Genomic DNA, 15,838 nt, shown 5'->3' on the forward strand with positions numbered 1-15,838 from the left:
TGAACAAAAATTACTTTTTAAATTACTCTTTAAACATATCATGTCATTAATTAATGTCATTGATTAAACCAAAATATGAAATTCAATAATTTATTTTAGAATGTGCATAGTAAATTGTGGATTGCGGCTCTCCGTTCAAAAACAAACACACAGACACACGCACACAGCAACAGCTGCAGTGGCTTACATTCTCATCTTCAAGTTTCTTGATCACATCTTCTTCAACTTTACGCTCTGTTAAAAATTCTCGCAGCCGAGTATCCATAGCTGACCTCCAAACCACATGAAAATGAAATTAGTATTTTTACACTCGGTTATAAATTTTATGTAGCAGATTTTTACATGATAGCCTACCTATAAAATCACTTTATATATGGCAAATCAGAATTTGATAATGATTGTTTTATTACTTAGATATTATCTATGGTAATGAGGAATGGAGCGATTGTCTACTTGGAGTTTAAGTAGTTCAGTATTAGCAATGGCAACCTGCATCAATACAAAATCATTCTGATCACTGTATGCTTTATTAGTTCCCTTGGCAACGTGATACCTGCAGTGAGCTACTGTAACTGCAAGGCTTCATCCGGTGATGCATTGAAAGCTACGGCTCATTTAGCATGCATTACCTTGACAAGTGTGACTCACATGATGCTACTTTCAAAGGAGATGTTCAGCGAAAAAAAGAGGCAATTTTAAGATGCTTTCCGTCTAAAACTGTTATTATTGTCCAGACCAGATTAGTTGCACCAGCTAGTATGGTGATGTGGCCAGGGTAAAAGAGAGACAACTTCGTGACACAGAGAACTAAGGTTTTATGTTGAACATACCTCGTTTATTAGTAGCCTTCAGCCTTGCTCTACTTTGAAACGTCCTACAGTTAAAAATGAGTTTACGGCTACATATTAGCACAACAAAACAACGTGTAGTAGCAACATGAGGATACAACATTTGAAACGTCAGCAGATACAATTTAGAACATAGTAACAATATAGGTCTGAATAAATAACTGCCGAATTGCGGGATAACAATATGAAATAAATATAAAATATAATACACTCACCTTAAGGACATCACCAACAGCAAGGACTCCGTACTATGGCTGACGCAGGCTCTAGTGAATGTGCCCTGGGATGATATATATATATATATATATATATCATCAAGTGTTTCGTGGGCACGTTATACCTATTTCGTGGCCTTGAAATGGTATTTCGTGGCCACAATTTATTTATTTTTTGTACCATGTCATCAGAGGGGCTCCGTACAGATCAGCTGCCTTTACACAGAGAAATGTGAATGCTCTAGAGTTATGGGCAGGGATAGCTCAGTAGGTACAGTGGTGGCCCTATGATTGGAAGGTTGGGGGTTCGAATCCACTGAACGGCTCCCCCGAGGTACCCCTGAGCAAGGTGCTGTCTCTACGCACTGCTCTTTGGGTGCCCAGTGTCTTCCCACTCCTTCTCTGAGTGAATGGGTTAAATGCAGAGAGGGATTTTCCCTCGGGGATCAATACAGTATTCATTATTATTATTATCTTATTAGTATTGGGCTAGGATAAATCAAGCTAGAAGCAGTCCATGAGCTAAAATGAGTGTGACGCTCCTGCAGTAACTGATCACCTACACACAGCTTGAACTGGATTGCCAAAAGGGTTGAAATTACATACAGAGTAAAGAGAGTGGTTCTTATATACAGAACATGCCTCATTCACCCATTCATAAAAGCAACTTTTCTGTGTTTTTTATCACACTCTGATGAATGCATCAGAAAGCAATTCAGGGTTCAGTATCTTGCCCAAGGGATGCAGCCAAGGACTGAACCACCAACCTTCTGATTAGTGACCTGCTCTACCTCCTGATTAACAGTGCACTGTGTGAATTGCCTGTCTGTGTGAATCTCAGGTGCTACTTGTTGTTTTCAGGTGAACACAAAACTTCACAAGACAAGAAGCTGTGGAGTAAACCAAGTGGAGGGGGGTGGCCCAAGGACATCGACCCTGCTGACAAGAAACAAACCAGCCTTTTCAGGAATAAGGTCGAAAAGGACGAGAGCTACATCAACAGTGTTCTGCAGCTGTGCAGAGTAAGATTCAAATGAATCCACAGCAGTCCACCTAGTCTTACTATGATGCATGCTGTCTGGTTGGAGTTTTGGGTTGATGCATGTTGGCTGGATGGTTGCTGGCTTTATGGATAGTTGGGTTAATGCAGGTTTGTTGGTTGGATTGATATTGAATGGATACATGTTGTTTATGGATGTTGTGTAGCCCAGGGTTACAAACAGATAAAAGTTAGAAACCTTTTGTTAGAATTATTACACAAGTTGTTAATGCATTTAAGTTAAAACATTCAAAGCTAAAAGAGCAACACTGGTTACGCTGGTGAGGCTGCTTGGCTCTACACTTGCTGTAGCTGTGCCTCTGACGTAAGAGGAACATTGTTGCTGTTGAAGCAGAGAAGCAGGTGAAAGCGTAATGTGTCTTTTGTTAGCTAGTAGATCTGGAGACTTGAAGCTCTTTCCTTATAAATACACAGTGTTTGCACTAACAGTTACAGCTGCTTAAATGTTAAAGCTGTTCACTTGGTAAACAAATGTCAAAGATTACAGTTCTATGTGATTAGCTAACTGGTGCTGTCTAAACTCACACTCCTTTGTGTTGGTGTTTTGGTTTGGAAGTTGAGTTGTTGTTGTGAGTTGAAAGCAAATGAACATGCATGCCTATTTGCACTGAGTTGTTTTAAAGTAGTGTTTTTGTTTACCACTGGTGTTATTAATTGGTATAATGAATAGAATATAGCGAGTTTGCTGCCTTAAAGGAGCAGTATGGATTAGATCTATGAAACGAATTAATTTAGTTTCACAATCGGTAAGGACCATATTACTATGTAACATAAAAAAATGAATTTGATAGTTGTACAACACATTAGAAAAAAGAACTTGCATTTAAATGTATTGTCCTTAGTTCCTTAAGCAGCAATTTATGGATTATTGGTAGCATGCGTGTGAAGTAATCGAGTGGTGTCGTTATAGCAATGTGGCCAAATATCGCATCAATCACAGCAATCACATCAATCTGTTCCCAAAGTCAAGGTGTGTGTCACGTGTCACGGGGTGGAAAGGGACAAGTTATCTAGGGTTTTTTACTATGCATGTTTTGCTGTGTTTTACCTTTTCAATATTTTAATATTGTACACTGGTTTATTTTTATGAGTTTTACTGCATGTTTTTTATGGTATTTATTTGGTGACTTGTCCTGGAAAGACTCCGCCCCTACCTGATTATAAACCTGATCACACCTGGGAGGTCACAGAGGCCAATAAGAGGGCCTGGCAGACCATGGAGAAAGAGGCTTGAGAGACGGGCAGGCGTGAGTGGTGTCAGGCGGCGGCGCCTGCAAGCCCGGAGGGCTGGTGGAGCTTGGCGTTCAGGAGAGGAGGATACAGTGCCAGCAACACGGAGCGAGCGGTCCGACTGCTGCAGCAACAGGAGGCCAGGTTACGTGTCTGCAGGGAATTAGAGGCGGCGAGGCGGGCCGGTGCCGATTGGCGGTTACAAAGAAGCGGCGGGCAGAGTTAAGAGCTCTGCCCACCCGGGGTAAGTCTTTTGACTTGTCCCCTTTAATGAATTATAGCTGCCTAAAAGAATAGTGACTACCGCTGCCTTCCTTTCTTTAGCGCACCGGGGCGCAGAACGCGGAGAGGAAGGCGAGGACGCCGCCGGGTTTCCCTCCTGCACCGCTTCACTGGATTTTTAATTCTTAGTGACTCTTATACACTCAAAGTGAAATTTGGTGGTTTATTGCATTTACAAGACTCTAACATGTAATTTGAACACAATGAATTTATGTTTCTAAGGTGAACGTAATAAAATCATATAAGATCTACATGAAATTCACCAACTAGCACCTCTTAAATTCTTGTTGATATGACATGATAAAATCTAACAAGAGTGGTTAGCTGCCTTAAAGACTCGCGATATCACAAGATCACGTGAGATTCTAAACAAGAGGCAGGAAAGCACATGGTTTGCTCCACAGTCCTCTTGGAAAGGTAAGAGTGAATCTATCTTCATCCATCTTGATGAAAATACTTTTTGCACAAAGGTATCATTAGTTTGTCGATTCTTTTCAGTTCTATTTATTCACATTTGTGGTGTTGGTGTTGGTGTTGGTTTTGTTTTGTTTTGTTTTGTTTTGTTTTGTTTTTTTTAATCTGTTTATGCCATTCTAGCTAGCTAACACGGCAGCACGGTGGTTAGCACTGTTGCCTCACAGCAAGAAGGTCCTGAGTTCAATTCCAACATCAGGCCGGGGTCTTTCTGTGTGGAGTTTGCATGTTCTCCCCGTGTTTGCGTGGGTTCTCTCCGGGTACTCCGGCTTCCTCCCACCGTCCAAAGACATGCAGCTTGTGGGGATAGGTTAATTGGATAATCCAAATTGCCACTAGGTGTGAATGTGCGAGTGAATGTGAGTGTGAATGGTTGTCTGTCCCTGTGTGTTAGCTCTGCGACAGACTGGCGACCTGTCCAGGGTGTACCCCGCCTTTCGCCCTATGACAGCTGGGATAGGCTCCAGCGCCCCCCGCGACCCTGAAAAGGATAAGCGGAAGCGAATGGATGGATGGATGGATAGCTAGCTAACACATTAGTGCAAGAATATAGCACAATGTCATGCTAGCATGATAGCCTAATATGAAAGACTTAGCTACTCCAAATATAGATATTGTTTATAACTTAAACTCTGCACATAAGCTAGTTTGGCTCTACCACAGAGACTGTTGTGATAAATTTACATTTTACGTGTGGGTTGTTGAAATTTGTAAGTTGCAACTGATGGAGAGTGGTTTATTTAACAACTTGTGTTTTTAGTACACTGAGGAGGAAAGACAAAACATGAACAGATATGTTTTCCTGTTTTGTTTTTTGTTTTTTAAATTAAATATTTTTCTACTTAAACTTAGACTTGCAGTTCCCTCCTGTAAAGATAATAAATGTTTAATCTTATCAGGTGGTGAAAGGTCTGGAGAGCTGGCAGGCCCGTTCATCAAATTCATGGTGAGCTAATATTTTTCTTAAATTATCACATTCCCATGTTAAAAATTTAATATATTCATTTGTAAGTGACATAGTTTTGAGACCAAGAAAACATTGCATTCTGATTTTATGTACACATCATCTAAACTTTCTTGAATTGGGGGTATGGCATGATTAAATTAATACAAAGTAAAAAACAATATTAGAATGACAGAATTGTCTAAAATGCATGAATACTATTTGAAAAGATTAAGACTGTAAAACAATAGCCTCTGTATTTCTCACAAATTCCTGGTAATTCAGTTAAAAGTTCTTTAATCCCACTGCTAGGTCGTTGAGATGGATTTCCGTATATATTTGTTTCCCCCCCCCCCCCCCCACTCTGTGTACTGATGCTGTTGAAATCAGAAGAGAATACATCGCCAAAGGTCTTTGCGTGTACCTGAATGAAGATCCTGAGCTGGTGAAGGATTACCTGGTATGTTAACTTGCCTGTATCCTTAACTAAGGAGATGATCAAAGATAAGCTTGAACTACATGCAAAAAGTTTCAGGGGATGGGGTTTTCCTATAAATTACCGGTGGCTGTAAAAAAAATAGCTTTTAAAATGGGAAAAGTAAGAGCTTTAAGTTTCTCACTGGATACTACACGTAGGGCTACTCGATTATGGCAAAAATGATAATCACTATTATTTTCACTGAAATTGAGGTCTCGATTATTTGACGATATTTATTTAACCCTTTAAGACCTACTATAGAACAAAGTCCGCCAGAGCTTATATTATTTTTTTACATGTTATAGTGCCATTGGGAGCATTTCAAGTTGCTATACATCAATACAACTGTTATAGCCCATATTTTAATAATATGTATGCATTAAGTCCATAGTAACTACATTAAAATGGAGCACTGTAACAAAAAATAATTTCCCCCAGGGATCAATAAAGTATTCTGATTCTGATTAATTGCAAAAAGTGCAATAAACTACAAAAAAATTGAAAATCGTTTTTTACATATATTTCTACTTGGAGAAATTTAAGAGGTTTATCCCTCAAAACTTTAAATGCAAAAAATAGTTTACAACAACAGGAAATTTATTTTGAGTGTCTTCATAGTTTTATTTTGGAGATAAAGCAATTTTTATATACTGCAGGGAAAACAATCCTATGATTCAAATTTGCAAAGAAAACAGCATGTGCATCAAAATAAACTATTTCCAGCAGTGCAATATGAGTTCTAAGCATCCCAGAAACTATTCAGTAAAGTCTAACATGACTTATAAAAACACCAGTATAGGTGTTTAAGGCCTACAAGTAAAAAAACTACAGTTTCCGCGAAGATGACGTCACTTCGGGTTTCTGGCAGGAAATGGCGGACGTGCGATAGTTCGCGCTGACGTCTGTTTCAATGTGGGAAGTGTTGCGAACAGCTGATCAAATCGGCAAAGCGCGTTTCTGGAATATTATGTGTTTGTTCCTGCTAGTGCGTTTTGTGCAATTTTTGCAACCGTGACCTAGGACAAGCTGATAGCATAAGATGTAAGTACGACTCCTCTGGTTTCATATGCAAAAAATTATTGCGCTAGCTTACGCGGTTCCGGTTCTACAGGGATTTAAAAATAGTTACGCAAAACGGAGCATGCCCGCTCTGACTGTAAAGGTTAACAATAACAATGTATTGAATAATGACTTTAACAAATAATATAAAATAGTGTGCAAATACTGATAACAGTGCAAATGTTTGCAATATAAGAAATAAATGTAAACATCTGTTTAGTGAACTTTGCAGTGGTGCAGCTACAACACCGTAGCAAAGTTTACACACGATGTCTGACTCGGCGAACCCATAATGTTTCCACACCACTGAAGTTTTTTTTGTTTTTGTTTTTTTACCCCTCTTTTCAACCAACGGCAGTCACTCTCCTCTCCAAATAACTTCTGCTTAGCTTTCCGAGCTTCCCTCGGGTCCTCTTAATTGTTGTGACGCGTGTTGGAAACAAGAGGTGCGCTCGATTTGCCACACGGAGCAGCGCGAGAGTAAAGCACGAGGGAGGGGCTAATAATCGGCTCAGTCACTTTTAATGATCGTTGAAAGCCCAGATCGTAATCGTGATTAAAATTCGATTAATTGAGCAGCCCTAACTACACGCACCATTCTTGAGTGTTTTATACTATCATTATTATAATATCATTATAACCTCATTCATACAAGATTTTTATGTAACATTTACACTTCAATGGATGTATCAGGAGCAACTTGGGGTTCAGTGTGTTACCCATTGATAGTTTTAGTATCAGATTAGAGAAGCCAGGGATTAAAGCAGTAGACAACTTGCTCTACCTCCTGTGCCACAGTCACCCCTATCACAACTCAAGATTTTGAAAGACAGAACATTGTTGAGGTATTGAATGAACTTCTCTTGAGTGAGGAAAAATATCGGGCAGTCATTTTTGATTACATTTACATTATTATAAGGCTTGAATGAATAAAGCTTTTAGGTATTTTACATTAATGTAAAACAGATGTACTTTTAAAACTGTTTGCAATGGACATTAGTGAGAAATCATTATCTTTTTTTTAAATTTGTTTGTTTTATTGTCACAGGAAGTTGATAGAAAGCATGGCCACTGCCATAGCAGAGACAGTCTTTGGAATCTGTGTCATTCGGTCAGAGGGTGCGGAGCCAGCGATGACCCTCAGGATGTTATGATTGTTCTAGAGGGGGTGGAAGTGATGGGTGAGTTGGGCAATGTAGTTTTTGCAGTGACAATGTTGCTTGGTCTGGTCTATTCACTGAACCTGAAATTTGCTAGAAATTGGAGAAAACAAAAAGATGTGTATGACAAATTTGTATTTACCTTTTAGATGTAATAGTGAAATGTATGTTAACCAGACTCTAGACTTTGTTAAATGCTCCAAAAAATTACTCTTTAAATTAACTTCAAATCATGGAAAGAATTTCCATGTGATTAAAGTGTTTTCTATTAGCATTAAAGACTTGTGTTGGAATAACTTAATTTGTATGAGTTGGTTTAACTCAATTAACTTAAGCTGGGACCAAATTTAGTAAATTAGTTGGAGAAAACCTGAATTGAGTTGGAACAAAACTCTTTGTTGGATCAACACTATTAAAATATATTGGATCAAAATGCAGTAAATACATTGATGAATCAATCTTTAATTAAGTTGGTCCGACTTGAGTGCATTAAGTTGGAGTAACAGAATTGCATAATGCTAAAATAAAGCAATTTAATCACGTGGAAATTCTTTCCATGATTTTTTTTTTTTTTGTTCATTTAAAGAGTTGTTTTTTTGTTTTAGTGTACCGTGGCGGACGCCACTGGACTTTTAATGTTGTGTTTTATTGATTTTTATTGTGTTGTCCCCTGGCCAGGGTTGTTTTAATTCATTTTATATTTTTAACTATAAATATCAATCTGTCAATCCTTTCCGTGGCCGGGTGAGGTTTCCCATGTTGAGTCAAATTAAGCCGCAGGCTCCACAGTTTTTAATTTGTGTGCTTTCCCTTGGCGACTCCACTGCTCTGTCCGTTTGGAGGAAGGTTTCCCTCCTTTAAAAACACTGTGGAAAAAATAAAATCACCTTTGCTCCGTTACACACGCAGGAGCGAACCGCAGCCTTGGGCTGTATATTTTGCCCCTTGGTTTAATTTCCAGTGGTCTTTGGCTATTGCATTGTGCATTAGCATATGCGAAGGGCCTGTCCCCCAGCTCCATCTGTCCTCCTCAGAAATGGCAGTAGTGGCCCTCTGATGCCCTCTACCCAGTCGGTGTAGAATTACCTGGCAGACATTGTAAAAACAGCCCCTTGCTGCTGCTGCTGCTGAAGGTTGAATGGCACTATTTGGGCCTCCCCCAACAGAAAAAGCAAGAACTGCGACTGTTCTCGCTCCCATCGGCTGCTCATGGTGCATGGCAGTCCGCAGCTCTCTCCTCCAGGCCCCAGCGTTCCAACTGAAATAGGGGAGGCATGATTGAACAATGGCTGCCAGCCATGCTGAACCCACAGCACCACCCCTGGATGTTGCCTTGCATGGAGGGAGAATAAATAACAGACTGTGACACTTGCACTTCGATTAGTTGATTAGTAGTGTATGATAGCAATAAATCAACAAAAGGATCAATGAGTGCATTTCTGGCTCTGGTCACACCCCTCATTCTATGATGTCATTCTAATGGTATCATGTTGTCCAGGTCATGGAGGATGCCATCAGACTGAACAATGCTGTGGACACTCATCCGGAGTATTTTAAGGATGAGGAGGAAGTGGAGGAAATTCAGGAGTCACCATAAAACGCGAGGTTTTTTCTGCCCTTTATCCCCGTCCCTCTTCTCCACTGTTTCTCCCCCCTCTTCCTTTCTCCCTTTTCTTTTCCTCATTCAAGTCAGTCCCGTATCTAGCGAGTGAAAATAAAAAATATAAAAAATAAAAAATAAGATGCAGCAATTTTACGAGGAAAATACTAAAAAACGAAGACAAAGCCAATGCTGCAGACAGAAAGTTAGAAGAGGTCATTGAAATGTATGATTCCAAAATAAAGCTTAAGAGAACAGTAAAAAATAGTAGTGTGGCCGTCAATGCGGTTAAGGAACGCGAGGAAGAACGTCAATCCTCGCAGTGTTGGATTGACGGTGTTTTGTGGCATAATACACAGTTACAAGACGAAAATGAATTTATGGTGACCAAACTGAAGATTTAACAGATGAGAGAGCAAATGGGCAAAGCGAGTGGAAAATAAACCATAAAAGATGAATCAAATAGACCATTACGGCAAGGCTGGGATGGTCAATTTGGTAAAGTAAATCCGTTGGGCATCTTTTCTCGCCTTCAGACAATAATTCTGATGGCCAAAGAACCAAACGGGACAGGCAAAAAAAAAGAATAAAATGCACTTGAGTTTGAAGTTGAGGAATAACTCAAAAGAAGCTATATGACAAGGGAGTGAATTATGGAAAAAAGAAAAAGTGATTGAAGTAGTTTTAAAAGAGTGACTTAGGAGTGCCCTCGTACTGAGTGATCAAAACCAGTGATCACTGTAGAAAGAAATAAAATAATTTAACAAGGTGGTAATGTTTGAACATGTATTTGTCTTGTCACAGCAACTTATTGAGAGATGACTGTGTGTGTGTGTGTGTGCGCCTCTCTTTCAGGAGAGGAAGCATAGCAGATTTGGATAGGAAATTTATAGTTTAGTGTTGATACGTTGTTGTAATGGGGTTATCTTATGCTGAATCTAAGTATGTTAAAGTGCATAAAGGGGGCGATTGTTGTGTGCAAATTGTGTGGTTTTAACAAGACTTTCGGTGTATTGAGGAGGTGAAATTACATGAGTTGACCTGGGAGTGTCAGGACTCTGGTGGCACAACTTTTTGTTTAAGATTTTTGAGGTTGTTGTGGAGATGGGTTGATTCTGTCAGTTAGGTTTGGGTTGTTTTTGTTTTTAATAGAGGGAGTTTTATTAAACATGGACGTCTAAGAAGGGGCCCATTATTTTTGTAACAGTGCACTTAAAGAAAACCTGTCAGGTGCTTTGATGAGCTAATAATCAGCTCTCTTTTTTTTCTCATTTTTGTTCTAAGCAGGCCTGCAACAGTGAATAACAGCGGTGACAAATTCTCGGGAGAGCAAATATAAGGTGGGCTTTCCAGATTACAACTGGCTGAGGAGAAGGCTACCAGTGGGGACCTGATCAGATTGAAAGTCCCTGTCTAAAAGGAGGTATGGGTTCCCCAAGCGAATTCGGTCAGATAATGGGACCCATTTTAAAAACAAAGATTTGGCGGAGGCAGAACAGAGGCTGGGGGTGCAACACACGTTTGGAACTGTGTATCATCCTCAGTCCCAAGGGAAAGTAGAAAGGATGAATCTAAATTTGAAGAACAAAATTTGTGCTCAGACGGGGCTAAATTGGGTCGCATCCCTGCCCATTGCATTAATGATCATAAGATGTTCTGTTAACCAATCCACAGGCTTCACGCCGTACGAGCTGTTGACAGGACGACAGTTTCCAGGTCCCTGGACGGCAGTCCCGGCTGAAGAGAGTATAAAAAGTAACAGAACGCATGCAGAATATTGGAAAGAATTAAAAGCTCTTGTGTCTAGTTTCACACAACAGGTTGCAGCAGGAGTGACCACGGTGGACAGGTCCGACGCCAAGGTGGTGTGGCTGAAGGTCATCAAGCGAAAGTGGAAAGACCCGAGGTGGACGGGGCCATTTGAAGTGAACGCTCGTACCACAACAGCGGTCCAGTTGAAGGGGAAAGGCCAGACCTGGTTCCATTGGTCTCAATGTGCAGTGGCAGACGAGAGCTTGGTGGAGACAAGCTCATCCCCAAATAGTCTACCTGGGAAGTCGAAGAAAGAAGAGAAGGATCCGGGGCGTCTCTTCACTCAAAGAGGAGGTGCCAAAGAGGCGTGAAGCGTGATAGGCTGGGGCTCCAGCCTAGAGTTAGAGGAGAGTAGGGGAACCAAAACCATGGGCTTGTGGGGAGATTGGAAAATAACTGGGGTGTTGGCGTGCGTGAGTGTTCTAATGTTTCTTTGTTTTTTGGCAGACAGGTGAATTGCCCAGACGCAGAAGTCTACCCGCTTCAGAGTCCAAATTGATTGCGTTGCCAAGGAAGGTTAAGCGTGAAGTCTCAGGTAAAAGGGATGAGTGCCTCAGCATATATGGTGGACTAGAATTAGACTATGTTAATGGGTCCACCACTTCATTCACGTTTGATTTGTGCAACGTTTTTATCTGTAAGGGAGCTGACAGTAGCTGGAGGGGATTTAATGTGTGGGTGTGTTGGGATTATGCTGTGAACACATATTGTGAAAGGGGAAGTCGTCCTTATGCCAATTGGTGTCGGAACTGGGATCAGGTAAAAGGTTACACTGGGGAAGATTGGGAGGCGTCAGAGCAGGGGCCAGAGAATGAGCTAAAACTTCAGAGAGATTATAGTCCGGCCCAGAATCCATTGACCTTGTCAATGGGGAACTGGTGGCGTCAAAATTCCTTATATTTAGTTCTGGGTGTGGAAACTGTAGGGATAGATCCAAAAAGGTTAATAAAAGTTAATTTTCTTAGTAAAGCTAAACCAATGAGGCCTGTAGTAAGGGACAATGGGACATCACTGATAAAAATTAACCAAAACTCAGATAGGAAGGTAGTTGCAGTTGACTACACTCGCCTGAAAAGATTTAATTGAACGTGCCACCGGATTCAGTGACAGCAATCTCTGGCTGGATTGGGTGGCTCAAAATGCTAGGGAACAGCATGTAGATGATTGTGTTGCCTGTGCTACAGCTAGACCTCGTTTGTTTACTGAGCCTGCGCCTCTGTATCCAGAGGATGAGTGGGGTTATAATTGCATGTTGAGATTAACTAGAGAAGCTGTGGCCACGGGTGACTGCATCACACTGTCAAGTTTATATCCACCAATTGACAAGCGTACGCAGACAGGTTCATTCATACCTAAACAAAATAATTACACCTGTTTTGAATTTTCTACGGACGCCGTGAAATACACTCTGGGAGAAATTGACCCTAGTTGGTGTGAGAGGACGCTCACGGGAAGGACCACAAATAATGTAAGTGACCCAAACACCATAATAGGTACATGGGCTAGAGGTGGGTTGTATTATTACTGTGGACATCACACCCTTTTGGTGCATGTTCCTTTGGGGAGTGTGGGGACATGTGCTATGGTGCGGTTAGGAGCACCATTGATGCTAATAGGGAGTAGGGTAAAAGCCATTCCACAACATGACACGCGTACATTGACAGTCAGATGTAGGAGACGCATGTTGAGGGAAAGAAGCACAACGGGTACACAGATTTATGACCCGAGAACTGACTCGCCTACCTGGATTGACTCGATTGGAGTTCCCAGGGGAGTTCCTGATGAATATAAATTAGTTAACCAAATAGCAGCAGGATTTGAAAGTGTGTTCCTATGGATAACTCCAAATAAAAATGTTGATCGCATTAATTATGTTCATTATAATTTGCTGAGGCTCTCAAACCTTACCAGGGACGCCATGGTGGGCTTTGCAGAACAACTGGGGGGGGAACATGCATGTTGTTTTTCATCTGCGGTGACGCATATTACTGGTCATCATATGTATGTTACACCCCAAGTATTGTTCGGGGAAGATCGCCGCTGTTTGAGTGATCGTGCTCTACTTCTCCCCCCCCATATATATTTCAATAAAATCCTTGTTTTGACGCACCTTATTGGGACTTTGTAGTCGTTTGTCTTTTCTTCAAAATACGAATCGGGACAATAATAGCGAGTCAATCCAGTCCAAAAGCATAAAGAACTATTTTACTATGACAAATAAAACAAATGAATGAGCTCATTTTGCTGAGAGTGGAGAATCTGATTACTTGCGCGGGAGGCTCCACTATTAGCAATACCTGGTGTGAATACATGGTGTGGATGTGTGTGTGACTGGATGAAGGTGGGGATGAATAAATGTGGACAAACCACTTGCCATGCCAGCAAGAGAAAGGGTTTGCTTTGCTTTTGCCATAAGCAAGGGGAGTGGAAGGCTTAATTCTGGCGATGTTGATTTTGGGTTGCTGATGTTTGCTTTGAGAAAATTTCTGTTTTATTGACTGGGGTTAGATTATGGTATTATAGTATATTGTTGGGAGAATGCTAAAGGGGAAACATTTTTTTGATATAACTCATGTTACCATTAACTGAAGAAACACATGACTGATAACTGTTCTAAGTTTATTTTTATAACACAGATTGGATCATAAGGGGGAAAACTGAGTATGGAATGTGAAGTTCAGGTTTTGTTTTTAGGAAGTTCCAAGGATGCAGGCTGTGGATAGAGCCGGGAGTTCGAAAAGATGTGACATGATGATTAAATGGATTTCATTCCTTAAAGACAGGTTTGCAGGGTCGGAGCAAATATACCTGAGAGGAGGATTGCTGAGGTGTTTTGAGGGATGATATGACTAACTGTATTTTTCTTTTAATTTCCTAAGCTTGGGTGGAGCATTTTTAGTTTGACACATGAGATGTGTCAAAAAAGGGGGAATTTAAGGTTTAATTTGAAATGGGTTTTAGGATTATTTTATAACTTTTGGGGTTTTTGATCATTTAGAGATGGTAAAACTGAAGCAGAAATTGTTACTCTAACGGTCCTAGGGACAGAAAATGGTCCCGCCCGATCAGCGGGCGAAGCCGCTGCTGCACGCCGGAAATGAGGCTTCATTTCCCGCAGGTCTGTCAAAGCAGCCCGCTGTTGCTCTTGCTGTTTTCCAGCCCCGGGTCAAATGTGGAGCAAGGGCGCCACCCGGTGGACAAATAAAATTACAATTCTAAGGCCTCTTGTCCAAAACAAAAACGAAACCTAAGCCGTCACCCAGATGTTAACGGTAATAATTCTGCAGTGAAAAATAGCGTTTATAATGGCTTTCAATGGGGCACAAATCGACCCTAAGCCCAATAGTGTAAGTTTATTTGTAGCTTAGCCACTGAAGCTAATTGAAGGAAGTCGGACTTGAATTTTGAAATAAAATCATATCAAACTTTTTTTTTTTTTTTTTTTTTTTTGGAGAATTTGGCTATAGTCCATTCAACACTGTGCAAATGGCATGTAATCAAAATTTGAAAATAGCCACAAATCGACCCAAGACCCTCCAGGGGTAAGGAGCAAAATGAAATAAAAAGGCTATACCAAAAACGGGTTATAACATAGGAAATGTGAGTGTTAAAATGAAGTTGGTGTTAACACACAGGAGTTGTTTTTAGGCAGCATTTAGCTATGATAAAATGTATGCATGAGTAATTGCTTATATGCTTAAACTTAATTGATTAAAATGGTTGTTCTCTCTTGGATCTTTTAGTAGAATAGGCGCTTATAATGATTTTCTTGTGAAAGGTGACTTTAGATCAGAGTTAAGGCACTTGCAGCAGCGACAGTTTTGTGTACAGGATGTTGATGATCAGATAAGGCGAGCAATAGGAAACATGCAGGGACGTGAAAGCAGCGCTTAAAATGATGAGTAACGTTGAAGAGTATATATATATATATATATATGTGTGTGTGTGTGTACAAATACAAGTCAATAAGTCAAGAACATAATTAGGATCATGCTTTTGATTAAAGAGTCCCAAACATAAGTTAGGGAGGCGCAGGAAAAGCTGTTTTGTTTCCTTTGCAGAAGGTCTCGGCGACCACAGGGGGGTGAGGATCCTGGAGGCCTGATGGACCACAAGAGAGGGACGCAGAAAAAACCTAATCTTACGCATGGAGTGTTCTCAAGTGGGAGCTGGCATTTTATTATTGGACCACCTAGATGACATGAGGTTGTCTGATTTGCTGAGCCAGAGGATGGATGTCAGAGAAATGAAACAAGTAAAGTGTAGTGACCCTCTTTTTAGGGAAAGTGGGTCAAAAGAGGGAGTGTGGAGATCAGGGAAATTATTTTGCTGCTATTGTTAATAATCATCATCATTACCATTGCATTAATAATATAATCTACAGCACTGATATTGCATTCAGATGTTTAAACATATTGGCACCCAATTAGCCTTTGTTACAGGTGCAGTTATAACCAATTTAAACTGAGTTGAATCTATAATAAATGCTTTTGATTGAATGCTTGTTATAATCTTAAGTGTGTATGTGCTGATTCTGTTGATTCTGAGTACACTCTGTGCAAAGTCAGAGTGACAGGAAACTCCGACTACTCCCCCCACGCGTGTGTTCATTAAAATCAATTGTTTGACCAAGCTCTTCTGGACCATGGTTGTTTTTACTCTCCTTCCTCAATATTT

The 15,838-nt window shown here is 40.5% G+C and overlaps 1 protein-coding gene across 1 annotated transcript; it reads left to right on the forward strand.

The window, feature by feature from the left end:
- Nucleotides 1–1,312: 1,312 nt before the first annotated feature.
- On the forward strand, nt 1,313–15,793 carry LOC146710474 (uncharacterized). The gene is made up of 8 exons (XM_085455315.1): nt 1,313–1,334; nt 1,925–2,085; nt 3,385–3,497; nt 4,040–4,052; nt 5,009–5,055; nt 5,365–5,512; nt 7,638–7,770; nt 9,248–15,793. Exons 1-8 carry the CDS (start codon nt 1,313–1,315, stop codon nt 9,304–9,306), a joined length of 696 nt encoding a protein of 231 aa, XP_085311441.1. The 3' UTR covers nt 9,307–15,793.
- Nucleotides 15,794–15,838: the final 45 nt, after the last annotated feature.

Source organism: Copadichromis virginalis, linkage group LG4 (assembly GCF_057382275.1).
Source record: "Copadichromis virginalis isolate Kocher_CV1m ecotype Utaka linkage group LG4, C_Virginalis_male_GT1.1, whole genome shotgun sequence".
NCBI classification, from domain to species: Eukaryota; Metazoa; Chordata; class Actinopteri; order Cichliformes; family Cichlidae; genus Copadichromis; species Copadichromis virginalis.